The sequence below is a fragment of the Python bivittatus genome, unplaced genomic scaffold (assembly GCF_059951505.1).
Source record: "Python bivittatus isolate LINGU-HERP-01145 unplaced genomic scaffold, Pbiv_v1 ctg000200_np1212, whole genome shotgun sequence".
NCBI lineage: Eukaryota > Metazoa > Chordata > Lepidosauria > Squamata > Pythonidae > Python > Python bivittatus.
Window position 1 is genome coordinate 4,940,703 of NW_028277040.1, and position 26,487 is coordinate 4,967,189.

Below are 26,487 nucleotides of genomic sequence, written 5' to 3' on the forward strand. Positions count from 1 at the left end.
TTTATTCTTCTGTCTCCTAGAAAGATAAGCATATGTATACCATGTAATAATCCATAGCAAAAAAAATGGGCTACTAACATGGCCTAATAAGTGAGAGGAGAAAAACCTGCTTCTGTTATCCATCTACACACGTGGGAAAAAACTCTATTAGTGAAAAAGCTTCTATATTCTATATAACTGAAGAAAATCATAGTGAAAGCTTACCTTGATGCTCTTGAAAGCAGTGTGATTTTTAGCATATGCTGTTATTTGTGGAACTAGAACAAAATCTCTAGAAAGGTGGCAAGAAGCCTAGAAATAGGTCAACCTGTGGCAATGGCCAAAATCATTTACTGTGCAGCAGAAAAGCCCCACCGAATGGGGTCTTTTTGTGCAGGGTCCCCAACTTGTTATGATTATGAAAGTCTTGTTTGGAATCCCACTTTGATTCAGAATGTAGGTTAACTATGCTTCAGAAGTTGAGAGGCATTTTTAAAGGTATTATTTGAGGAGACTCTATTCTGGATTACAGTTAAAAATATATGCCTTATGCAGGGGAAACACTGATTAATCTGTGTGGCTTATTAAACGCTTCAAACATTGGCAAACATTGTTCAAGACAAAAAAACCTGGAATATTGGTTTATTTGTAGCATAAAACTGGGCTATAGCTCAAAAAATGAAGTAATTCAATTCATTATGGAAAAATCAAGTATTTCCACAAAGCCTTTTTGTTCAACCACCCATCTTATCTGCCCATCTGAAAAGACACCTCTTCTTCTCTTTTGTCTTGATCCAAACCAAATCAATTTAAGCATGATCCTCCCCTTCCTATCCTTCATGTGATTAAAATGTATAACTGCTTTCCCAAAAAGCAATTTTATAGCAATCTGCCCCAACCGTTGTTTGGACTATACTCATGTTTGCCTAACCAAGTCAAGACTGATCCAGGGCCACCCAAGTTCTGCAATTCTCTAAATTATACTAAGCAAAAGCTAGGACACTAGTTTCCCAGATGGAGAAAAAGAAACATCTGCTCCTCCAGAGAGGGGTCCACCAAAATGATTGCCAATGAACACCCTCTTTACTTTAGGTTTACCTTACCAAACACTTCCTTGATTGCCCTTGCTTCATAACAAGCAAAGGCTAAGATCACAGCCAACCAAGATACTTGCAGCAATTCCATCAGTGCTTTGGCATGTCACCTTCTTTTCTGACTACCCAATAGGAGGTCTGAAGGAGTTGGTTTCTCTCAAAGAGTACTGCATAGTGAGATACTACCTCTGAAATCTTACAGAAAACGGTGGAAAAATATTTCTTTATTGTACGTGGCCCACCTTGCCTCTGGTAACCATAATTAAAAGGAGATGCCCCCTTGTTTTGACTGAGCTCTTTCAAGCTGTTCACTAAATATAGCTTTAAATCCATTTTCTATTTTGGGGAACATTTCTACAAATTGTAGCTTCCCTCCACCCTCTGGCTTTGCTCTCTTCCCCCCTTTCAGACATGTATTCTTCAATTCTAAATCTTGAATAGTTGGTACTCACTTATTAATGTCCTTCATTTTCTGATAAGTTAAGGGGAAAGTGTTGCATTGAAGCTGCTGTTCAAGTTCCTGAATTGTCTTTTTGTTCCTTTTTTTTTTAAGTGAAATATTTTATTGCAAAAATTTTGTAAAGTACATTGATAGTGCAAGGCTATGCATGTCTTCCAAGAAATTATTTTTGCTTTTTTACACAATAAATAAGATAGATAAATAGAATATACCACATTAAATACAAAGAGAAAAAAATCATTCAGCCAAATTTGAAAACTTGATCACACAAAATAATATTAGTCTTTCCATTATGACAATAGAATGCCAGTTTCTTAATGAAAGTAAGCACATATCTATAATCCAAAATTATAAATTTGGAATCACTCTTCTTTTCCAGTACTGATTTTTCTTGCTATCTCCCATGAGCAAAATATCCATATTTCATATACTGACAGATTCCAAATTTATGGTACATCATTCTAGAGCACATTCACATCTTTAATCAACAATCATCTTCATTATACCATATTAACTATTTGGTGAACATGAAACCAAAATAGAGGATTAATTGAACAAGCTCAATTAATTATATTTTTAATGTATAAGCCTAAAAGAAGGCTATTTTCATTTCATACTCCATTTCATTTCACTATTGTTTGCTGAAAATAGTGGGAAATTAGACTTCGTTTGCAAACGTTTCTGGAGGCTCCGAGGACCAAAAAACTGGGTTTCAGACCATCCTGCTTGTGTAAAAATGACCTGAATTTTCAAATCCCAGCCAGATGGTCTCTATCCTAAGGCCAAGCCTGAAAAGAGGTTGTGTAGCCCATTAAAAACCAAACAAAAACTCACTGAAATGCTTTATTCAACTCAACCATAAAACATAAGTATTTTATATGCAAATAAAGTAGTCAAATATATCAGCTTATGCAATCCATATCTTTCTCTTATTATGGCTTGAAACCTGCATCGGTTCTATTAAGCCCGTCATGACACAGGGCCAAATTATTTATGGGACTGCCTATTTGCTTTCTGTCCCACAGGATCTGACAGGGTGGGCATGCTTCAGGTCCCTTCAGAAGAACCATGCCATCTAGGGGGAGGCAGGAGGCATGCCTTCTCTGTCACTATGCCTGCCCTTTGCAACAGCATCACACACTTCCCAAGATGCAGATGGTCTGGGCCTGTTGGCTTTTTGTAAACCTTTCAAAACCTGGCTGTTCCTGTAGGCTGTGGGCCGGAGCACTGGATGAGCCTGTCTTGCAATGATTTATGAATACGAATATGGCTCTGGTTTGGTCTCAGTTGTACTGCGTCTTTTGTTGCTTTTATTCTTGTTGGTTATTTTTGCTTTTTGTTTTCAACCCTATGTTAGCCATCCAGAGTTGGGTGGCCATAACAATTGCTAAAATAAATAAAATAAAATTTCTGTAGTTTTGACAGTTTGTTCTTAGATTTCACATCTACAACCAAAATGTCTGACAAGGCACTGAGCTTACCTGAATATCATGTCAGTATTGTAGATGGTGTGAGTGTATTTAACAGTCAGGTTAACCTCACTTAAGTTACATATTGGGCTACAGCTATGTTTCTAAGAAATTAAAAAATATATAAAACACAGAGTATAAAAAAAATCCAGTAAAATTATTCATTCAAATGCAGCGTTATAGATTATATTTCAGACTGAATAATAATGCCTTATTTAATTTATATGCTTTAGGATCTGCATCCTTTACAACAAATCAAAGCAAGATCTTGGTGGCTCAGTATTAACATACCTTGCTGTGGGTTAACTCCAAAGGTTCTATCAGGTATACGTAAGTATTGTCTTCAAACATACCACTAGAATATGAGAAAGAAAGAACACATTTTAAATACTCTAAAAATACCAAGAAATGAGTAAACCGGAGTGCACTAAAGCATGTATTCACAGGATCTCTCACACATTTTCAGACTACATATTCATATATTCCACAAAATATATGGAATATATAACCATCAGGGCAAATGGTTTATGCTGCCATTAGGAAGGATGAAGCATCTTTGAAGGCATGCATGAGATAAAAGACAATAAGGCTGTGCATTGCTTCAAACACAGTTCCAAAACAGCACATGGAGCAATAGCGGTGTGAATGCAACCCAGGATCTGGCCCATGCATGCTCCAAAGCACCAGTTTGGAATCAAATCCACGCACAGCCCTAGATTTATAATGAGAGAGGGGTTCAATACTATGACAAATATCCTATTTACAATTTTATTTGTTTGTGTGCTAACTTGAAATTATGACATTTTCTATGTAAAAGAATGTGGATGTTTAAGTAAAATCAACCTGCTTGCTCTGTTGCTGAATACATCACTGAGTCTCTTTGGTCTATGAAATCTTTTCTGTTCTGTTTTAGTTATCATCAGTTGCTGGGACACTGTAGTCCAAAGCATAGACTGTGGAAAGGTGCCTAATAACAATGATACAGAGTAGCAAAATAATGAAATATTTATTAGTAATTATACTTACTGAAGTCCATTACAGGTAGAAATAGCAGCTTTGGATTCTGTGATGCCTCTGATGCTCCCATGGTAATAGCAGTGTTCTCCTCCCTGAGAATGAACAAAAATCCTCTAAGTTTTTATAATAAGCTTTAAAGTAGACTAATATATATCTGAATAATGGATATATAATTTAAGCCAGTATAGGACAATAAAACCTAAGTGAAAAGTTTGCATGACTTTTTGAATACAGAGTTTTAAGTATACCCCCCACTCCAAATTTAAAAAATGGTTTACTGAATGAATTAAAAGTACAATTTTCAAGAAAGAGCTAAGAAGTAAACCCACCCAACTGGACATGGGCAGACCTATTACCAAGCAGACACAGAATTATAATGGCAAACAGTTAAGAATTCAATTCTTAAAATTATATTTAATTGCCCTTGAAGAATTCCCCAGTTATGTATAATTATTCTAATGAACAATATAATTATGACCCTATTATAATAGTATAACTTCCTGCAGGATAGGTAAACTTCTTGGATCAGTGAGCACATCTGGATTCACCAAATTGTTGTCACTATTGTTATTATGATGGTTGGTCACACAGTCATCCAGATGTTTAGACTGGATTTGGCATTTTTATCCACCTATCAGGTCCTTCCCAAGGACCTGGGATAGGCAGATGTTGTCGTTTGATGGTGTTAAAGGTATTATCACAGGATATAAGCTGTTCCAAGTAAAGCTGCCTTTTGCAACTGACTGATGGTGATTTTGTCAATGCCGATGGTGTTCAAGCGGTGCTCCAGGTATTCTGGGATTGCACCCAAGGCGCCTATAACTATTGGTACTAACTTTGCTTTCTTTTGTCATAGTCATTCTACTTCTATTTGCAGGTCTTTATATTTTGTGATTTTCTCCAGTTCTTTCTCTTCTATTCTGCTGTCTGAAGGTATTGTAATGTCCACTATCCAGACTTTTTTGTCTTAACAACAATGGTTAAATTTGGGGGGTTAATGTGGCAGGTGCTTGTCTGTCTGAATTCTAAAGTGCCAGAGCACTTTAGCTTCTTCATTTTCTATAACTTTGTCTGATCTGTGGTCCCACCAGTTCTTGTTTGCAGGCAAATGGTATTTCTTGCAGATATTCCAATGCACCATTGGTGCTACTTTGTCATGCTGTTGTTTGTAGTCAGTCTGTGCGATCTGCTTGCAGCAGCTAACTAGGTTGTTGTTGTTGTTGTTGTTGTTATTTAAATTTATATGCCACCCAACTTCAAGCAACTCTGGGTGGTAGACTATGGCTAGACACAAAGAAAACCACCTAGGTAAATAGGAGGTGATATTTCTTGCCACATGCTTCTGCCCAAGCTGTATCTTTTTTCTGAGCAAATGGATATATCACCAAAGCACCGCATTGCAAACCATTGTTTTTATGGCCAATCGATGGCCCGACAACATTCTTAAATATAAATATGATGCTGGTGCTCAGTTATGAAGCATGTTAATTCCCTTTCTGGAAGTACACTGGTGCCAACAGGCATCAAATAGGCTACTTCCAAGTTACTTTAGTTAGCGAAACCTTCAGTGGACTGAATTACCTATTTTTACTTGGGGTTATCATAGACATCTCAGTTTGAAAACTTGAGTTGATTTTTTTTTTAAAAGCAGGAACAAATACAATAATCATTTGATAATTTTAAAAAAATCTAACTTTTTTGTGAGGTAAAAAACAAAATAAGAAAGAACTGGTAGGATTTCAAGAAAATCAGTGAGAAATAATCAATTAATCACAAATTCATCTCTGTTGCTCTGCACCTTGATTTGCACATTTGATCAGAATTAAACAAAAAATATTTAAATAAAATAAGTATCATATGATCCTGCAATCTGTACATTACACACTCTAACTTGGGTACAGTATTCCAAAAGGGTCATTATGGGAACCATGAAGGGGGGAATGCACTTATTGACTCTTTTTTTTTTTAATAATAAATCTAAGGTATTTCACCTCAGTTTCAAATCACCACATAGCATATTCATAAAAAGTACGAAATATCAGCTCTTTTCCCTTCATAAAGTACATATAAAATTAAAATACAGTTTCTAAACATGGAAAAATGTGTCCTATATTTAATCTCCTGGACAATGAATTCACTATTTCTTCTGAGAATGTTAGTAATTATATCAGCAAAATAGTATGTAATCTCAAGGCTTCCCTGTTTACAAATGACTAAATCTAGAGATCAAGATCAAGTTACTGCTATTTGTAAAAATGTCCCATTTGCTAATTCTAGAGGATTTTTAGCCCCTATTTGTTGTTGTTTAGTCGTTAAGTCGTGTCCGACTCTTCGTGACCCCATGAACCATATTGCGCCAGGCCTTCCTGTCCTTCACTGCCTCCCTGAGTTTGCTCAGTTTCATGCTCATTGCTTCAGTGATGCTATCTAACCATCTCATCCTCTGCCGTCCTCTTCTCCTTTTGCCTTCAATCTTTCCCAGCATCAGGGTCTTCTCCAAAGAGATCTCTCTTCGCATTAGGTGACCAAAGTATCTGAGCTTGAGCTTCATTATCGATCCTTCCAATGAGCAATCAGGATTGATTTCCTTTAAGATTGACTGGTTTGACCTCCTAGCAGTCCAGGGGACTCTCAAGAGTCTTCTCCAGCACCACAGTTCAAAGGCATCAATTCTTCGGCGCTCAGCCTTCTTTATGGTCCAGCTCTCACAGCCATACATTACTACTAGAAAAACCATAGCTTTGACTATGCGGATCTTTGTCGGCAAGGTGACGTCTCTGCTTTTTAATATGCTATCTAGGTTTGCCATAGCTTTCCTCCCAAGGAGCAAGCGTCTTTTAATTTCATGGCTGCAGTCTCCGTCTGCGGTGATCTTGGAGCCCAAATAAATGAAGTCTGTTACTGCTTCCATTTCTACCCCTTCTATTTGCCAAGAATTGATGGGTCCAGATGCCATGATCTTAGTTTTTTTAATGTTGAGTTTCAAGCCAGCTTTCGCACTCTCCTCTTTCACCCTCATCAAGAGGCTCTTTAGTTCTTCTTCACTTTCTGCCATTAGGGTGGTATCGTCTGCATATCTGAGGTTATTGATGATTCTCCCTGCAATCTTAATTCCAGCTTGTGATTCTTCCAGCCTGGCATTTCTCATGATGTACTCTGCATATAGGTTAAATAAGCAGGGTGACAGTATACAGCCTTGTCGTACTCCTTTCCCTATTTTGAACCAATCGGTTGTTCCGTGACCAGTTCTAACTGTTGCTTCTTGGCCCGCATACAGATTTCTCAGGAGACAGGTAAGATGGTCTGGTACCCCCATCTCTTTAAGAATTTGCCACAGTTTGTTGTGATCCACACAATCAAAGGCTTTTGCATAGTCAATGAAGCAGAAGTAGATGTTTTTCTGGAATTCTCGTGCTTTCTCCATGATCCAGCGAATGTTGGCAATTTGATCTCTATTTCCTCTGCCTCTTCGAAACCCAGCTTGTACATCCAGTAGTTCTTGGTTCACGTACTGCTGAAGCCTAGCTTGTAGGATTTTGAGCATAACCTTGCTAGCATGTGAAATGAGTGCAATTGTGCGATAGTTTGAGCATTCTTTGGCATTGCCCTTCTTTGGAATTGGAACGTAAACTGACCTTTTCCAATCCCGTGGCCACTGTTGCATTTTCCAAACTTGCTGGCATATTGAGTGCAGCACTTTAACAGCATCATCTTTTAGTATTTTAAATAACTCAGCTGGAATACTGTCATCTCCACTAGCTTTGTTGTTAGCAATGCTTCCTAAGGCCCAGTTGACTTCAGTCTCTAGGATGTCTGGCTCAAGGTCAGTGACCACACCAGCATGGACATCAGGGACATTAAGATCTTTCTTGTATAGTTCTTCTGTGTATTCTTGCCACCTCTTCTTAATCTCTTCTGCTTCTGTTAGGTCCCTGCCTTTTTTGTCCTTTATCATGCCCATCTTTGCACTAAACGTTCCTTTCATATCTCCAATTTTCTTGAAGAGATCTCTAGTCTTCCCCATTCTATTGTTTTCCTCAATTTCTTTGTATTGTTAATTTAAGAAGGCCTTCTTATCTCTCCTTGCTATTCTCTGGAAATCTGCATTCAGTTGCTTACTCCAAGGCCAAACTTGCCTGTTATTCCGATTACTCCTTGACTTCCTATTTTAGCATTCCAATCCCCTATGATGAAAAGGACATCTTTTTTTGGTGCTAGTTCTAGAAGGTGTTGTAGGTCTTCATAGAACCGGTCAACTTCAGCTTCTTCGGCATCAGTGGTTGGGGCATAGACTTGGATGACTGTGATGTTGAATGATTTGCCTTGGATACGCACTGAGATCATTCTGTCATTTTTGAGGTTGTACCCCATTACTGCCTTTCCCACTCTCTTATTGACTATGAGTGCAACTCCATTTCTTCTAAGGGTTTCTTGGCCACAGTAGTAGATATAATGGTCACCTGAATTAAATTCACCCATTCCTGTCCATTTCAATTTGCTGATTCCCAAGATGTCGACGTTCAATCTTGTCATCTCATGTTTGACCACATCCAGCTTGCCTTGGTTCATAGATCTTACATTCCAGGTACCTATACAATATTGTTCTTTACAGCATCAGACCTTCTTTTCACTTCCAGATACATCCACAGCTGAACGTCCTTTCGGCTTTGGCCCAGCCGCTTCACTCTTTCTGGAGCTACTTGGAAATGCCCTCTGCTCTTCCCCAGCAGCATATTGGACACCTTCCAACCTGAGGGGCTCATCTTCCGGCATCATATCTTTCAGCCTTTTAACATTGTCCATGGGGTTTTCTTGGCAAGGATACTGGAGTGGGTTGCCATTTCCTTCTCCAGTGGACCACATTTTGTCAGAACTCTCTGTCATGACCTGTCCGTCTTGGGTGGCCCTGCACGGTATAGCTCATGGCTTCACTGAGTTACGCAAGCCCCTTCGCCATGACAAGGCAGTGATCCATGAAGGGGTTTTAGCCCCTAAGTATGTCTCAAATAATGCTGATAATAGTTTCTTTAGCTGTCAGTAAAGACCTTTAACAGTATTTGTATTTTGGAAATTCTTTTGAAAGCCAGTCTAGATGTTACACTCCCAAATAAGCCACAATCCATATTTATAACTGTAGATCTATTACTAATTACCACAACCAATAAACATCTACATGAAGTAAAATTTCAAACTATTTTCTCTACCCCCTCCTCCACCAACACAAATAAAATCTAACATCCCCGTTTCTTCAATGTAGAATTCTCTTGAATGAATATCTGTGGTATCAGATAACAATGACATGTCCTGATGCAGACATAGTTAATGTATGGTGTCTGAAGTCAGAGAGTAGACATTAATGACCAAAGCTTGCCTCATTTCACCATGCATAGTCACAGGGTCAGAGATAACATCCAAATAAGTCCACAGTCTCGTAATCTCACATTGTTTATAGAAAAGTTTGGTTTATGCATTATCCATTACAGATGATTGTGAAAAAAATAGCCCTCTTTTCTTCAAGTTGGCACAGTTCCACTTCTACTCACATGCAGGCCCAAAAGGAAACTGACAATACTGCAACAAGACATGCAAGCAGCTTTACTTTCCACTAGTCATAACTGATAAGCAACTTTGTTACAGTTAAAATTCCAACTACTAAATATTTGTATATGGTTGACTATTATTAGAAAACTGCACTGTTTTTGATCAAACATAAAACTAACTGAAAATTCCATAAATATATACATCAAGAGAACATAGCACTACAACACAGTAAAATTCACCTATGTGTCCCAGTTTAAAGTCAGAGAAGATAGTTATAACAATATAGCTTTTTGAAACCCAAAAAACTTACTTTTCTATAACAGTTTGCAATTGCCCAGCACACTGTTTACAGTTGATAATACTTATATTACTTGTCAGAATAATAAGCAGTTTGGCAATGATGAAACTGAAGTTGAATTTAAAGCAAGAGAATGGGACTAATAATATTCAGCATTTTGCCTGTTTTCCACACTAAATACTTTAGATGGTTTCTGGTCTGGTTTTTTTTAGTCTAGTTTTAAAAAATTTCTTAATATTTTTACATTAAACAATAATTAAGCAATATTTTAAACTAGGCACGCTGTGATTTCAAAGCCTAATCTTATTAAAACTTATTAAACTTGTCCTACTACCCTATCATTGCAAAGAGCAGATATATCAAATGCCACAGATATTAGTAGACAAAATGCACATTGCACACTTCGAAAAGTTTGAAAAAAAAATCAAAATATGAAATGTGCTAATGTTATCAAATACAAGAAAAATGACTACAGTACCTTTGAATATTGTGGTTTGTCGTCTTCATAATGAATTTCTACATAATCAGAGGATAATAAATCACTGCAAAGAAACAAGAGAAAATGTATCAGTATACTCTACTATAGAAAGCTGACCAATTTTGACTTTATTCATCCTGGCAACATAATTTTAAAATAAAGAATAGTTATCCTGATAAGGTATTGTTACTGCAAATCTGAATTTGAATACTGCATATTGTGTTTAAGTGGTTAAGTTAAAGGGAGACTGTGAGTTCTAGATCCGCCTTAGGCACAAAGCCAGCTGGGTAACCATGGGCCAGTCACTCTCTCTCAGCCTTAGGAAGATAAGGGCAAAACACTCCCAAAAATATTGCCTGGAAAATTCCATAGGCTTGTCCATGTAGTTGCCAGGAGTCAAGGCTGCCTCAAAGGCACCCCACCCCCAAAACAAGCCTGACCCCAAACCAATGTTATCTAGTTTTATGCATAAATAGCACTTATGTCTCTCATTTCTCTTTTGCACTGCTCAAGAAAATTCACAAGACATTAAAGCCAATATTGCAATACACTCGCAATAGGCTGGCAACCAGTGGCCTCTTTAACAGTGGTTTACATAACAAAATAATTTTAGAAATTATAAATAGCTTAAAATAGCATGTTCTAAGGGTTTGTGTAATTGTCCCAATTCAACTTGAACTTAAACTTTATTATGGTCAAAGACCAAAATAGAACGATGAAGTATAAAAGATAAAGAAATAATATGATGAGACATACAAAACCAGCCGTAGTATATTCAGGACCATCCCATTAGGTGCCTCTACCTTCATCGTACCTGATTCAAGGCACAGGGATGCATAAGAAACACAACAAGGCACCTGAAATGACACCCTGAGGAATTTGGACTGGACTTGTTTCAGGGAGGGAAAGCTGGAAAAGTACCCAACCTGCACCCTGTAAGTGAGCTGGGACAAAGATTCAGCTTGAAATAATGTAAGGGGCGCTAGAATGCAACAGCCCTCCCTTCCAGCTCTGCTGAACTCTTTTGTGCACTCAGGGCAGCATGGCTGGCATGTGCCCTTCAACAGCTTGAGGCATGAAATACCACCCTCAGGTGGCACAACACATGTGCAGTGCAAGCCTTATTAATGTGTAGGAATAGTTTTATGCCTGGCAAACACCCTAATTTTGCTTTTAGAATAATTTAGAATAACGCTCTTTGCATTATTGGGCAAGGGCTAGCAATGCTCTCCTAAGGCCAGTGGGGGTGTTAGAGAGGATCACAGCATCATCAGCATTAAGAAAGGCAGAGATTCACCTTCCTGCCAGCTTGGGGGGACAGTGAACTGAACTACCCAAATAGTCAACTAGGTTGTTAGTATAGAAGTTGAACAAGAGAAGGGCTAAAATGCAGCTTTGCTTAACACCCTTCTCAAATGGAATTAAATTGGTAAGATGGCCCTGGGGATTATATCTGACCCACACAGATGTGTCTCATGCAATAAACACATTAGATATAAAAGCCTCCTATCTACAGAGGAAGTTTTCAATTTCTCCCAAAGAATATCACATGAAATGGAGTCAAAGCAGATTTTAAATCAATAAAAGCTCCATAAAGAGAGGTTACAGATTGACTATTTCTCTATCAAGTTTTGCAAGACTATACATGATAGCTGATCAACCTTCCTTGAAACCAGTCTGCTCTTCCATCAAGAGCTTTTCCTGCTCTAGCCAATCATCAAGCTTCCATTGCAAGTGCCTGGCACAAAGCCTGTGATAGTGCTGAGCAAGCTTATTGGTCTATAATTGGCAGGATTCTCTCTAGTGCAATTCTCATAGGAAGGCACTATGATTGCAACAACCCAATCCTTAAGAATTTACCCAAGCTAATCAACAACCATAAACAGGGCTGCTAATACAGGGGCTCAATAGTCCACTTCCCTCTTTATCAAATTCAGCAAAATCAAGTCATTTCCAGGCGCCTTCCCCAATTTCAGTTGGGCAATCAAATCTACAATTTCAGTGGAACCAACTAGCGGCCATGAAGGCAGGTCTATCAGATTGTTGGATACATGGCTGGTAGCATCAGCCTTGCTGTATAACTCCTTAAAATGTATTTCCCATGTTTCTGGAAGAATTAAACTGTCTAATGAGGATGAGCCTGTATTCAAATAATCAGATACTAAGCACCAGAAAAGGGCAGAGTTCCTAGTCCTAACAGCCTGGAACAAGTGGAGCCAGGGATTTTCATGTGATAGCGATTGTTTATACTGACCCTTTTGTCTTAAGAGCTCTTGGTGGAAAAAGAGTCTGGATTGGACATGCATATCCTATAAGGCCTTTGCCAACCTGCTTTCTCTATCAAACCATGGCCTAGAGGGTAAGGCCTGTCTTTTATTATGGTTAGAGTGCTAAGCATTCATGAATTGTTGAAGTTCAGAAAGAAGTCTATCATACTCCAATATAAACAAATTCACTGATTCTGCTGAAAGTAATAGATGGTGAATTCTCTGCAAGAGGTCAGAGCTGAAATGTTCTGTGGCAGCCTTATCCACATGCGCAGACCATTTAATCTGGCAGATTCTCCCAGCCGAGTATAGACTGGAATGATACAGCCTTTCCTTTCACAAAAATGAAGTGGAAGATGTTATCAGGTTATCATTATTAAAGTACACTGAAATATCAAACAAATCAATAAACTGAAGGAGGTTTATATAGTCAATAAGACTCATTTTATTTCCTCCCCAATAAATGAGTTCTGCTGGCTGATCATTTGGGAGAGAACTGTTTAAAATGTGTAAGTTACACTGATAGGACATCTGTGACAAAGTCCTACAATGTTAGAATCAATCAATCAGTTTATTGCTTCGACTGCAGATCGTAACAACATGACATAGCGTAAAAGAGGAATAAATTGTTAATAATAATGAAACAGAAAAAGAATACAACAAAGAGAAAAACATACAAGAGAATTAAGTTCAGATGGAACCCACACTACAAATGACAGATTAAAATTTTCTTTCTAAGCTTAAAAGAAAACATGGCAAAAGTAGCAACTGATTGCTAACAGATGGAATCATATCTGCAAGAGGGTAGTTCAGTCGTTCAGTATCTGACCACTTAAGTTTGTTTATCATCAATGTTTTCTCCCTGATTTCATCACAGATAGGGCAGCAGTGGGCATATTGAATAATGTCCTCCACTTGGCCAGCACTTCAGGGTCAGAGATGCTGTTTCACTGGTTGTTTACAAAAGCTGCCTTCAAGGTATGCCAAAGGCATGGTCTGTAGTTGGAGATGCAAAAGCCTTCCTCAAGTGTTAGTGATGGTAATCAGATACTGGGAGAAGAAGTCTGTAGAACAGTGTTTCTCAACCTTGGCAACTTTAAACTGCAAGGACTTCAACTCCCAGAATTCCCCAGCCAGCCAGCAACTTAAAGTTGCCAAAGTTGAGAAACACTGCTGTAGAAGAACATGCTGGTTGAAGCACTTGTCCCTCAGATTCAGATAAGCAGGAATGTTATAAGGGATATAAGGTATTTCCATCTGGTCCTAACCTGCCATTAAAATCACCTCCAATCATGAATGCCTGTGTTTGGGACTTAACATTTTCCAGGGGGCAATTAATTATTAGCCTGGCGGCTTACTGGACATGCATAGTCACTGGTATAATGTAGCAATTGTATTTCAATCACCACCCCTAAAGTGATAGGGGTGCATTGCAAGTCTTTCTTTGAACCTACCCGTGCAAAGTGGGGCTACAGTTTCAAATGCACAGGCATTATAACCATTTGTCATGCCCATGTTTTTGGACTAAGATGATATCATACTTAGTTAGGTGAGAGTAGAGGCATCTCTGGTGCAGGAATGCCTTTTGTGACAACTCAGGACAATAGGGATATCCCATGTTGTCTTCTACCCATCAGTTCAAGTCAGAAGCTGATGGGTGGGCAATTTCTTGCATCTCTTGGGGCGCAACTGTGGTGTAGCAAGTATCCCTCTGAATAGATGTGTCTAAGTTTCAGCCTGTTATCAGCTGGGTTTCTCCTCCGCTGTGAGGGCCACTGTTCCAGTGCAAGGTGTTGGTGACCTGTATTAGGAGGTCCCATACCTGTGGAGTTTTCAAAGGTATTAATCTGGTGCTCATCTTGGCTTGGGGGCAATATTTCCATCTTAAGTCAGGGCTTGGAAATGGCAGCAGATAAACTAAATATGATTAGTTTATGTTAAGTTGCATTCAGCAATTCGACTTATGTAGAAGGAGAGTCTTCTTTTCCCAATGAACTCTATATGATGTGCTCCTATTGGAGGGAAGGATAAACATCAGTGGCCATATGTTGACCCAAGTCGCTCTGTAATGGTGGGGTGGTGTCAGTTTTATTTGTAGTATTTACATCTTCAGTTAATGGGGGAGACTTACATAGCACAGAATTTGTTTGCCACTCATTATTTTCTTCCAGGATGTTTTTTCAAGATTACATCGCCTTAAAAAACAGGAAATGAAACTACAGTGCTATTGCTCCCTTGACCACTAAATGTTATATTGAATAACACTTGAGTATAGCGGTGGGCAACCCTGTGCCTCAGGTGTTTCTAATTTAAACTTCAAAACTCCAAAACATTTGAGGACACTAAGGTCTCCTTCCTTTAGGGCTATATAACTGAGCAGAAAGATAGCCTCCTGTGCTCTAGGATGGTGCACACGTCAAAAATTACTCAGAGGAATGCTTCTGACCACATGAAAGCACAGCATTTCTCTACTATTCACTAAAGCAGCCACATAAAGATTTCAGGGTTCCTGGCAAGAAAGGCCCTTTTAACTTGTAAATGAATTGATCACGGTAGCACTATATTATGATATCATAAACATGAATTATCCCATTCAATAATCCAGCTCTGGTAAAACAACTTTAAGATTATGGACTATGAGCTACTGAAGTCCAGCATATACTGAAGGATCCAATCCAGATGCAAGCCTAGTATGAAAGATACGGGGCTCCAAACTTTCTCCCCAGCTCCCTTGTTGTGCTCCCAATTCAGAACAGAACTCTCACCATTCCTTTGTTAAAAAGTTATCAAATTATTTAACTGGATCATTCTGGGACAACATCAGTGGCAACACACCAGGAATACTTTGGATTACAAAAGCAGTAGGGAGGACAGGGTTAAAGCATCCTAGTCTTACATCACCATACAGGTCAAATTCCTTGTGCTTACTGTCAAATAAAACAAAGCTATTAAAATAAATTGCTGTTGGGCGCTTAAATGTACGAGTCAAGTACAGATTTACAAGCTTCCTCATCCTAATTCATTTTTCATAATTATATCCTCCCACCGTCTGTATATCTTCCATATCCAAAGTTCATTGCTGTGATTCGCTGAAACATCTTACCAATATCAACCATGGCTAATGCTAACGAAGATTTGTTTCTGTAATGGGATATGAGAATAACCTTGAGGAACAGGAGGAAGAGCTGCAACCAAGACCGTGGTCAGATAAAAGAAATCTGAGTCCAAACCAGAAATATAATTTGAGAAAATATCTCAGACTTGACCCTCCCAATTCTCTTTAGGATAAAGGCAGGGACGGGGGAGGCACATTCAGACTTGCAAGATTTTGTTATTATAACCCTATAGTAAAAGTTGTATTAGCCTTCATAATTTTGGTTTCCTTGTCTGGTCTACCTCGAAGGGCTGACAGTTCCTCACATAGGACTGTAACCTACATTAGATCCTGATTTCAAATCCTGATTAAGACACAAATTCTTTAGTAATCTTGGTTGATAATTAACTTGTTTATATCCTACTTTTCCTTCAATAGCTCAAGGAGGAACATCATACTCCCTTCTCAGATTTGCTTTCTGCAACTGCCCTGTGAAACAGACTGAGCTGAGGAAGACAGTGACTGGCCCATGTGAGAATGGCAATGAACCTATATAAATTTGCTAAATAAATAAATAAATACATCCTGGATCTCCTCAGACCTCATCCCAACCTAGTCCTAGTTCTCCTTAACCACTGCTCCACAAATAATTATCATGTCTAAGGACAGTGGTGAAGGAATCCAGGCATGGGAGGAAAAGTCAGAAGCGTGTTCCTGTGGCATTTTCTCAGTCTCTTAAAGATGAGAAATGGTAACAATCCATGCAAGAGGGAAGAGGCAGGGAGTAAGGACAGTGTGCTGCTTTCTTCATGTATTTGGGTCCTTACAAATCTTTGAGTTAAAGCACTATCTATCCATATTTGAATCAGTAAAGAACTGCCAGTATGCAGCTTGCTGCCCCCACTGCCAATCCCTACTGTGTCTATATTGTTTTTGCTTTGACTATTGCCAAATGGTATTTTCCCGACTATACGTGTGCAAGATTTAATAAGCAGAGCGATTGGCTTTGCTGCCCTTCCTCTTTAATCCCTCATCATCCAACAGGGAAAACACCCACCAAGTACAGCAGGAAGAATGGAGTATGGCTACAGGATTCTATCTATCATCTCTAGGCTCCTTCCCATGCTTTCCTGTGCCAATAAAGTTGGGTTAAAGTTTAAAACTGAATAAAATTGTAAAAGGTCAGACTCATGAAATGAGATGAGTTACCCCTTCATTTGCTTTCTGTATAGTGTACAGAGAACAAATACCAGCTTTCAGCTTATTCCACGTACTGTTCCAACATATGGGGGATAGGGTTGGATTGGTCATGCCACTCTCATTTCAGGCTTGTGCTAAACAGGTAAGGACCAAAGAGTTAAAATGCTTACAGTACTGGTAGCTGAGCAGCCTAGTAGTAATGAGCAATTCTGGGACACCGCCATTGAAATTTACAAGCCATCAATTGCTTCCACCATTTTGTAAAAGGTTGACATCCACATGTCACATTGTGCTCTACGGATAGAAGCATGCTTGTGGTGGGGAATCATCTGCATGTGCCTGAAGCAGGGTTGCCAGAAAAATACAAAGGGGGTCACTATGCTAAAATACAGCTCTATCACTCTTAGGTAAATCTGAAGGATCACTGGTACAGCACTACTGAGTCCAGCATTGAGTCACCAAGAGAAAGTTGATAGTCACCAAGAGATAATAGCAGATGAGACTGGCCAGGAACTGTATGGGACAAGATATGCCTGAAACAGCCTGAAATGGCTAAAATAAGCACCTCTCTGATCCCACACACTACTGATCATCTGACCAGTATAATGGGTGGCAAAGTGTAACAGATTATCACACATGGTATCATTGGAAGCAGTCAGCTTATGGGGCAAAACACCAGAGCTGTGCGATACTTTGTATTCAAGAGCAAAAAAGTGCTTTGGAACTCTTCCTGCCTTCCCCTCATGCAAGCAAAGGAGAAAAAAGAGGGTGTGTTCCAAGATACATTAGTAGAGATGTGCAGTATAGGTGTCCAAATAGTGGACATCTTCCATGGGTAGTGTGATTCCTTGCTGCAGGATCCAACAATACAGAGGACGTTTGCGCTGTAGAAAGAGACCTGAATTCCAAAATATAATTCTTTGAGGGGACAGAGAGTCCGAGGTTAAACAATTTAGGAATTTGAAGTGCAGCTATTGCCTGTCCATAACAATGATCAAGATAGTAAGTGCTGTGACGAATCTCAGAATAACCTTGTTTGTTTTTTTCTTATGCTGCCACCAATGCTTAGAGTGATTGTTATAGCTAATCATTTGGATTTGGATTTCTTAGATATCAGCACTGACAATGATTTGCCTGATATTTACAGAGCCTTAAGAGTGTTGCCTTTTAGATGGCACCAAGAAAGTACCCTGAAGGAGGAAGTAAGAGAAGTATCAACTGAAGAATCATCTTTGTAACAGGTTGCTTACTAATGGTGAGATACAGCAATGATATTTCTTGAATCTGGAGAATACAAGTTAACAGAAGCAGCCATCTTCAATATCTGGTTTCACAATTCCTCTAAAGTTGAGAAAATCTATTATGCCAAAATTGCAAAGCAAAGGTCTGCCAATGAGAGAATTCTAACCAATGCCCTTCTTTAAAACAGAAGAGATACTGCACGCTTACTCCCACAATCAAACAGTTCCAATAAAAAGTCTATTCCAAAAGTGACAAAAAATGTCAGCATACTCACTGAAAAGAAATATACATTTAAAGCTCAAATGAACTGGAAAAACCAATAAAGAGAATATTGATATTCTCTCTTGAGATGTTGATCTGATCAGATTTCAGCTATTTTTAGTTATATTTATAGTTTAGCACTGGCATCGCTGAACGTTACTGAATGATGGAACCCCGCACCTGGAAATCTTGTTGAGTCCTAATATAAAACACCACATTAATTCTTATAATAAAGAGATGATGTGGATTAAAGTTTCATCTCAAGGAACTTCCTTGCCCTTCCTTTTTCTTAAATTTTCTTCCTTCTTTTCTCTATACAGGTAGTCCTCAACTTATGACAACAATAGGGACTGGAAAATTTGTCATTAAGTGGTGTGGTTGTTAAGCAAGGGATCATGTGACCACACCCAATTTTACGAGATTTTTTTGTGGCGGTTGTTAAGCAAATCACTGCGGCTGTTAAGTGAATCATGTGGTTCCCCATTGATTTGGCTTGTTGGAAGCTGGCTGGGAATGTCGCAAATGGCGATCACGTGACCCTGGGATGTTGCAACTGTCATAATTATATACTGGTTGCCAAGTGCCCGAATTTTGATCATGTGGCCGTGGGGATGCTGTGACGGTTATTAAGTGTGAGGACTGGTCGTAAGTCACTTTTTTCACTGCCATGATAACTTTGAATGTTCGCTAAACAAATGGTCGTAAGTTGAGGACTACCTGTACCCAGATTCTTCTGCTTCTTTCTTGTCCTTCCTTCTCTGCTAGTGTAGCAACTTTTACCAAGATATTTAAGTAAGAAAAGAGCAGCAACCAGCTACATCGGTTTCATCTGTAATGCTTATTGTATGTGATTTTACCAGGTGAAGTTACCTAACTCACCGTAATACAATTTACAAAATATGTTAAGATTTTACAATGGAAGATTACATCAATTTGAAGCTCATAGAATAAATAGTTATTCAGAAACCGCAACTGTGAAATTTGCTGGCAATGTGCTGAAGGACACCAAGCATGCCAAATATGTTAAAAATTAAGATATCTGGTGGCCTTTGTCATCCGGATCTGAACAAAAAAAGAGAGGTTATTTAGAAATCTTTAATTGCCTGCTGCTGTGTTATCTCTCTGCAGAAATGTTTGGAGTGGGAGTCCTGACTGTAGCTTTGTAACATTCCAGGAAATGCGTATACTGTATGAACTTTTCCTTTCATTAAAATACTTATTTTAATTAAAATGACTACTATAATGAACAAAGTAAATAAAAACCACAAATATAAACTTACTTGTTCAGTGAGAGGTCAAGAATAAACTTAGAACCAAAGGCTTCGATCTTGAAACTTGCCTGAGCTAGATGCACAGCCTAAAGAAAAGAAGAGATGAATGTGAGGGCAGAAATGGAGACAAAAAACATGCATAAGAAAAACTTGGCTATTTCATCAAATTATCCATATCAATCTGTCTCATTAGGATCTTACCCAGCTGCAGTCACGAAATGCAGAGCAAAAATAATATGGAAAAATACTACTGAGTCTTATGTAAATCTTACATGCACATCTGGCAAAGCTATCTGGGATGTTTTTAAGCTTGTAGAAACCAAATAAGTGGATAGCATCCTCGTAATGTGGACACCACTATCTGTGAGCTGCACCCATGGTTTTCCTAGCTTCTTTGAGTACTGGAGAGCAGGGGTCATGGGTGGCTGGATTTGAGAGATGGTTAATTTTCCTATGAAGTGAGAGCGTGTTGCTATTGGCCTTGAAAAAGGCAGTGGTGAAGAAATCATATCTTGATCCAGCCTTACCTGATAAATATCAACCAATCTTCAACCTTTTCTTATTAGGGAAGTTCGCAGAAAAGGTTCTAGTGGTGGCTGAGCTACACAGGGTCTTAAATGAAGCAGATTATCTGGATTCTTTTCAGACTGGATTCAGGCTCAAGCATGGGATAGAATCAGCATTGGTCACTCTGGTAGATGACCTACCTTAGACACCTGGAGAATGGGAGTTCTCCCCTCCTAGACCTGTTCGATCTCTCAGCAGCTATTGATTCTATTGATCATGGTAATCTACTGGACTGCTTATGGGGGTTGAGAGTTGAAGGCACAATTTTGCAGTAGTTCCACTCCTACCACTGAGGCAGTTTTAGTCAGTAATGGAGGAAGGAAGAGAGATTGAGCCTAAAGATGTTCTATAGAACCCAGGTCTTCCCCCACTTCCATTTAACATCTATACAAAGCTGCTGGTTTGGGATGAGATATCAGTACACTGATGATATTCAACTGTACAGTATCTCGCCACCCCAGGCTGTACTAGATACACTGTGGACGTTCTAGCCTGCTGTCTGGAGCCTATGACAGTCTGGAAACAAGCTTAGGCTTAATCCAAGCAGGACAGAATTTCTATTTGTCCAAAAATATTTAGGATCTAAAACCACATCAATACTGGCTATAGATGGGGTCATTCCCCATGAAAGAGCAGGTCTGCAGTCTGATTACCAATAGGCTTCTGAGTTTTTACATAGCTGACCATTTTTACCAATAGGATTTCTGCAGTTTTACATTTCTGGCCATTTCTGCTTTTGTGACTGGGGTTCCTGTTAATGCTGTACATGCTTTCAGTCCATTAAAAATACAATGCAAATAGAATAAGAACCCATCAAAATCTCAAATCATACCTAAAACAACACTTACAATTTGAGCACGATGGCTGGCAGATTACTTTTAGATGAAAGAGCTACTTAATTATAAATGATTTTGGTGAGAAAAGTATCAAGAAAAAGAACCAAATAAATCTCTGAAGGATGAGACTTTTAAATCTCAATGCTGCTGTTAAAAAAACCTTTTTTGTTCCCACCAGGAGCACTTCAAAAATTGGCAGAATGAGAGATGGGCCTATCAATAGTTTAGCAGGCACATATAGAAAAAATATATGTTAGGTAACTTGCTTTCAAGCTACTTAGCAGCACTTTTAGTTGAGTCTGGACTCAAAATGAATTCTTAGTCTGTTAAACTGTTGTAACACAAAATTAACATGCTTGCTATACAATCAACTATCTAGCAGTTCCACAATATATCTCAGAAACACCTTACTACTTGCAGCAATCCAGAGACGATTAAGGGGCATAGCAATGCCCCTTTAGTTAAACAGAACCCCCCCCCACACACACACATTAACTAACAATTTAAAGATATAAAATAAATGGCAAAAAATAGAATTTAATCCAAGAAAGTTTGAAACAACTAAGGGACCAGACAAATTTGAAATATTTGATTTAATATTTGAAATATTATGACTTGCTACAAGACTTTTGAAATAATTAAAAACAAAACAGTATCTTCGTGGGAACAGAAATTGTTTAGTCTTTCAGGAAAGAGATGATAAGCTGAAGCAAATGAAATTTGAGACAGACTATGTGATACAGAAATGAGACACTAGAGGGGACTAAAGACCCCAGGCAGAGAAAAAAGAAAGAAAGAAAAGCCTGCTTTTTACTTTTGAATTTGATAATTAGAAGCGACACTTGTAAAAATTACAGATAAAGATATTGCCTTTAAATTGGAGACATTTCAAAGGATTTTTGAAGAAATGGGAAAGAAGCTCACAGCTACAGTGACAGCAGCAATATCTGTACTTGCGAAAGCATTATTCAAAAAAGATTTTAAAGAAGAAATGAAAGATGTGAAGGAGAATAATTTGGAAAAATTTACAGACCAACAGAATGAAGAGGTAAAACATATTCTAACCTATGCAGAAATACCAGAAAATAAAATATAAGTTGTGGAGTATAAGACAGAGATGAAAACTGAAGTGGAAATAGAAATGATAAGCCAAGTGATGAAAAATGACCTGGTTAATGACTCCTTATTGGATTTACAAAAGAAAATTGTTAAAGCCTTGAAGAAACTCCCAAGATGGGAGAAAGAAAATTTGGATGAAGATCAAATCCTATGACAGCTTCTTAATGAAGTAAAGATTAAGAATGTTAGGAGCAAAAGAAAGGAATATAAAGTTAACCTATTTGATCAAGGTTAAAATAAGAAATAGTTTTATAAAGTTCTGGATACCCTTTATGGACTTTTTGCTGATCCTGTGCAGAAATGTTGAATGGTTTTTGGATTTGTGGATGAATAAGGGTTGGGATATGGGAAGAAGTGATTTATGTAATATAATATCAAAGGGGTAGAGAAATACTAAGTTTTCTTGTATTTGTAAAGAAGATCAGAAGTCACTTCTTTATTCTTTTTTTGCTTTCTCTTTCTCTTTTCTTTTGCTCTTTTTCTTTCTGCATTTTTCATTTTTTCTCTTTTTTCTTTTTTTATTAATTTCACTTTGTATTATCTTTTACTATTGTTAAAATTTCTAATAAAAATATTTTTTAAAGTATTTTAAAAAATTTTTTAAATATTTATTTTTGTTCTTTTCTTGGTTTCTTCTCCTGAATATTAGACACATTACAACAGCAGGTGATGTATATACATTCTCTGCTATCAGAAAAAGTTTCCGAACAGTTTCATTCAAACAGAACACTTTCTTCTTGGCATACCTTAAATGTTCCTCTTTTGGAAATAGTATTAAGTTATTCCACAGATTGTTTCTAAACATTACAAAAATTTACAGAGTCCTTTAGAAAGGGACACTGCAGGCATACAGGTAGTCTTTGGTTAATGACCACTCATTCAGTGACTGTTTGAAGTTAAGACGGCACTGAACAAGTGGTACTTAAACCTGGTCCTTGAAGTTCCGGCTGTCTCAGCACCCCCTTGGTCACATGATCATGATCCGGGTGCTTGGCAACTGGCATGCACTTATGATAATTGCAGCATCCCACAGTCATGTGATCATCACTGGCAACCTTCTCTGCCGGCTTCCCACAAGCAAAGGCAATGGGGAAGCCAGCAGGGAAGGTCGTAAATCATTCCTGTAAGTTGCTCCCACTTTCACTGCTTGCGCACCCTCCCATTCCCGGCAGCAGCCACCCCTGGCCTGGCTGCACTTGTATGGCACCACAGCAGCTGCCTGTGTGCCCTTCTACCCCCGGGAGCACCCACTCCACACCCAACTGTGCTCACACTGTACCACCGCAGCCACTTACCTGCCCGCTGGCCTGCTTGTGAGTCGTCTGGGACTTGTGACTTCCTGCCTGCTTCCCCATCGACTTTGCTTGTCGGAAGCCAGCAGAAACTTGCAAGGAGGTCCTTGCTTAACAATCTGTGATCCTCGCTTAATGACAGCAACAGCGACTGCCAGGATTGCCGTTGCTAAGCAATGTAGTCACATGGCATTGCAGTTTACAACATCACTTAGTGATGGAAATTCAGTCCCAATTACCATTGTTAACCAAGGACTACCTGTGTTAATTTTCTGTGAATTAATTATTTATTTAAAATAATTACTTTAACATTTAAAATAATTAATTTAACAAATTTATATGGCAGCCCAACTCACACACAATGACTCTGGGCAGCTTACAGAGTAAAATATCCAATACAAAAAACCCATCAACTCCCACCCTCCACAGCAGCCAAAAACACAATCAAAACAACCGCTTGACCTTTTTCCTAATTATTGTATATAATTAATGAAGAATTATCCTTCTTTATATACAATAATTTATTGACTGATTTATTAGATTTGTACCCCAACTTTGATACTGGAATGCAAGGCGATGCATACGGTGCCCCCTCCTCCTATTTTTCCCCACGAGAATAACCCTGTGAGGTAAGTAAATCTATGTATATGATCTTTTTGTTTAGGTATTTATAGTACAAATTGCCTTAAACAGAGGAAAAAGCAGAATTTGTTTAATTTGATTTCATATTCTAAATTATTCCAGAATGTATTTAATCTTAAATCTGTACGACTTTTGCCAAATTAAAAATGCAACATCTTACCCTTTAGGATGTAATTAACTTGTCCCTGCTTAGTTCCAAACAGTCCTGCAGCCTCTCCCCAAATGGGCACACCACGAGTGGTACCTGCAGTCACCCGGAATCTAAGCAAATACTGGGGAGTATCTCAGGGCATCGGGAGGGAAAGTTTAACCCTCCCCTCCCCCACAGCCCTAAGGAAACCTTCCTCGATCAAAGTTAGTCACACCAGTGAAAAGTTTCTATTGGTGCTAACAGATCCTCTTCTCCTGATATAAGCAGCTGCTGGGGGAGGGAGGCCATTTTTGTCAGTACCATAATGGAAAGGAAAAAGTTAAATCACCCCCCCCTTCAGTGCAGTCCCAGTGTTCGGCTTTATAAATGCAGCTTCTTTAAAAACTCATCTGAAAGTTCTCTCCAGTGAATCCATAATACAGATCTGAATACAGATCCACAAAGGGCTGCGCAAGTTTATATCACAGAGACAGACACTGAAAATATGTCTTCATATTTTGCATATACATACATTTGGTCAAAATTTGGTACCTTGGAACTGCATGGTAAAACTCATAGAAAGAGTGCTGCAGGGTGAAATGCTCACCATTTTGAAAAGCATTATTTCTCAAAATTAATCCCATAGTAAATTAACAAAAGACATCAAATTAGGCAATTGAAATGGACCCTATGTCAAAAATCAAACCTGTAATTACCCATTTTTCAGCTAAAGCATATATATGCTTTAGGAAGCATATATATTTACACAGTCAGCTTTTGAGAAATTTAGTAGGTTATGTTCATAAAACCTAAAAAGATATAAAGAAAGCATATGTTGTGATGTCTTAAAATATTTATAAGCATTACAATAAAATATAAGTAAAATTTTAAATTTATTTAAACACACCCACGAACAAATCCTATGCATAGTTAGATCATCTGGATCTAATAGTGGTGAGTATTAACATCCATTCCCATGTCACTACACAACTCAGTTCATAAGAGGGGGAAGTCATGAAACAAAACTGGGCCTTGTTTATAAACAGAGCACAAATAAACCTGGCAGGAGGGTTAGTGGGCCCGCAAACTCAGATAGCATCCATCTCAGTTACTAGATAATTTCCAGCTCTTTTTTCACGTACACCTCTTAAAAGGTCAGGATTATAATTCCCCCCCCCCTTTTTATTATGGTGTTATAAACCTTAATGCAGTATGCTGCTGCAATACAGGGATGTTTGTACAGTATGTTTGACAATTATTCATATTCAATTATTTAGATAGCTTAGCATATTGAGAATAGAAAAGAAAAAAAATATTCTATCAGTGTTAATTAAAGTTTAGGGTGTCAATACTACAAGTATAAAATTATTTGGCTTTTTCATCCAAAGTTGAATATTACATTGAAAAAGAATACTAAAGCTCGCATCAAAATAATTGTTATATACTAGAGGTTTTGATCTTAAGCTAATTACTTATTAAAGTCTTCCTTGTATTGTTACTTAGTATATGTGTGTGTGTGTGTGTGTTTGTGTGTATACACATATATTAATAAAAGGAAAAAATAAACAGAACAAATTTAATTATAGAAGAAAGAAAGAAGAAATTAATACAAACAAAAAAATAACTATTGGGTTTCTGACTCCCCCCCCCCCTTTTATACATCTGCTAATCTGCAATATTTGTGGTCATTTAGGCTCCCTTAGAAGCCAGACTGCAACCGATTATACTTGCCATGCTGTATGATGTGTTGTATGTATGGGAACCATTCTTACTGAAATTTGGTTAAATTTCTATTGTGTACATATACTGCTTAGTTTTGCCATTGTTGCACATTCTCCAAGTTTAAATTCCCAATCATATTGTTGGAATTATGTATTTCTTCCAGTGTTGAGCAAAATTTGTTCTTGCTGCTATAAGCATGTATCTGATTAAATTATGATGTTTCTTGTTAATTTTTTCTGAGATTATGCCTAGCAGGAAAAGTTGTGGTTTCATTTCAAATTTAAATTCCAAGATTTTCTGTATTATACTATGTATGTCTTTCCAGTACTTTTGGGTTTTTTACATGTCCATATGATGAAATGTTCCTTCTGTTTCATGACATTCCCAACATTTGTTGCTGTATGATTTGTCCATCTTAGATATTATTGATGGAGAGGGGTAGGAAATCTTGACACAGCTCTTGTGGTGCAACATGTTCTCTTTGGCCATTGAGCTTCAACCCTGAATA

The 26,487-nt window shown here is 38.1% G+C and overlaps 1 protein-coding gene across 4 annotated transcripts in view; it reads right to left on the reverse strand.

Moving 5' to 3' along the window:
- Positions 1-26,487, reverse strand: part of ADAM23 (ADAM metallopeptidase domain 23) — an 83,110-nt gene that overhangs the window by 46,810 nt on the left and 9,813 nt on the right. For all 4 annotated transcript variants that reach the window (XM_088135613.1, XM_088135615.1, XM_088135612.1 and 1 more), the window contains exons 3-6: positions 19,681-19,757; positions 10,337-10,400; positions 4,029-4,111; positions 3,294-3,357 (exon numbers count right to left, since the gene is read on the reverse strand). In XM_088135613.1, the coding sequence (XP_087991739.1) occupies positions 3,294-3,357; positions 4,029-4,111; positions 10,337-10,400; positions 19,681-19,757 (288 nt within the window). The remainder of the gene's footprint in view (positions 1-3,293; positions 3,358-4,028; positions 4,112-10,336; positions 10,401-19,680; positions 19,758-26,487) is intronic.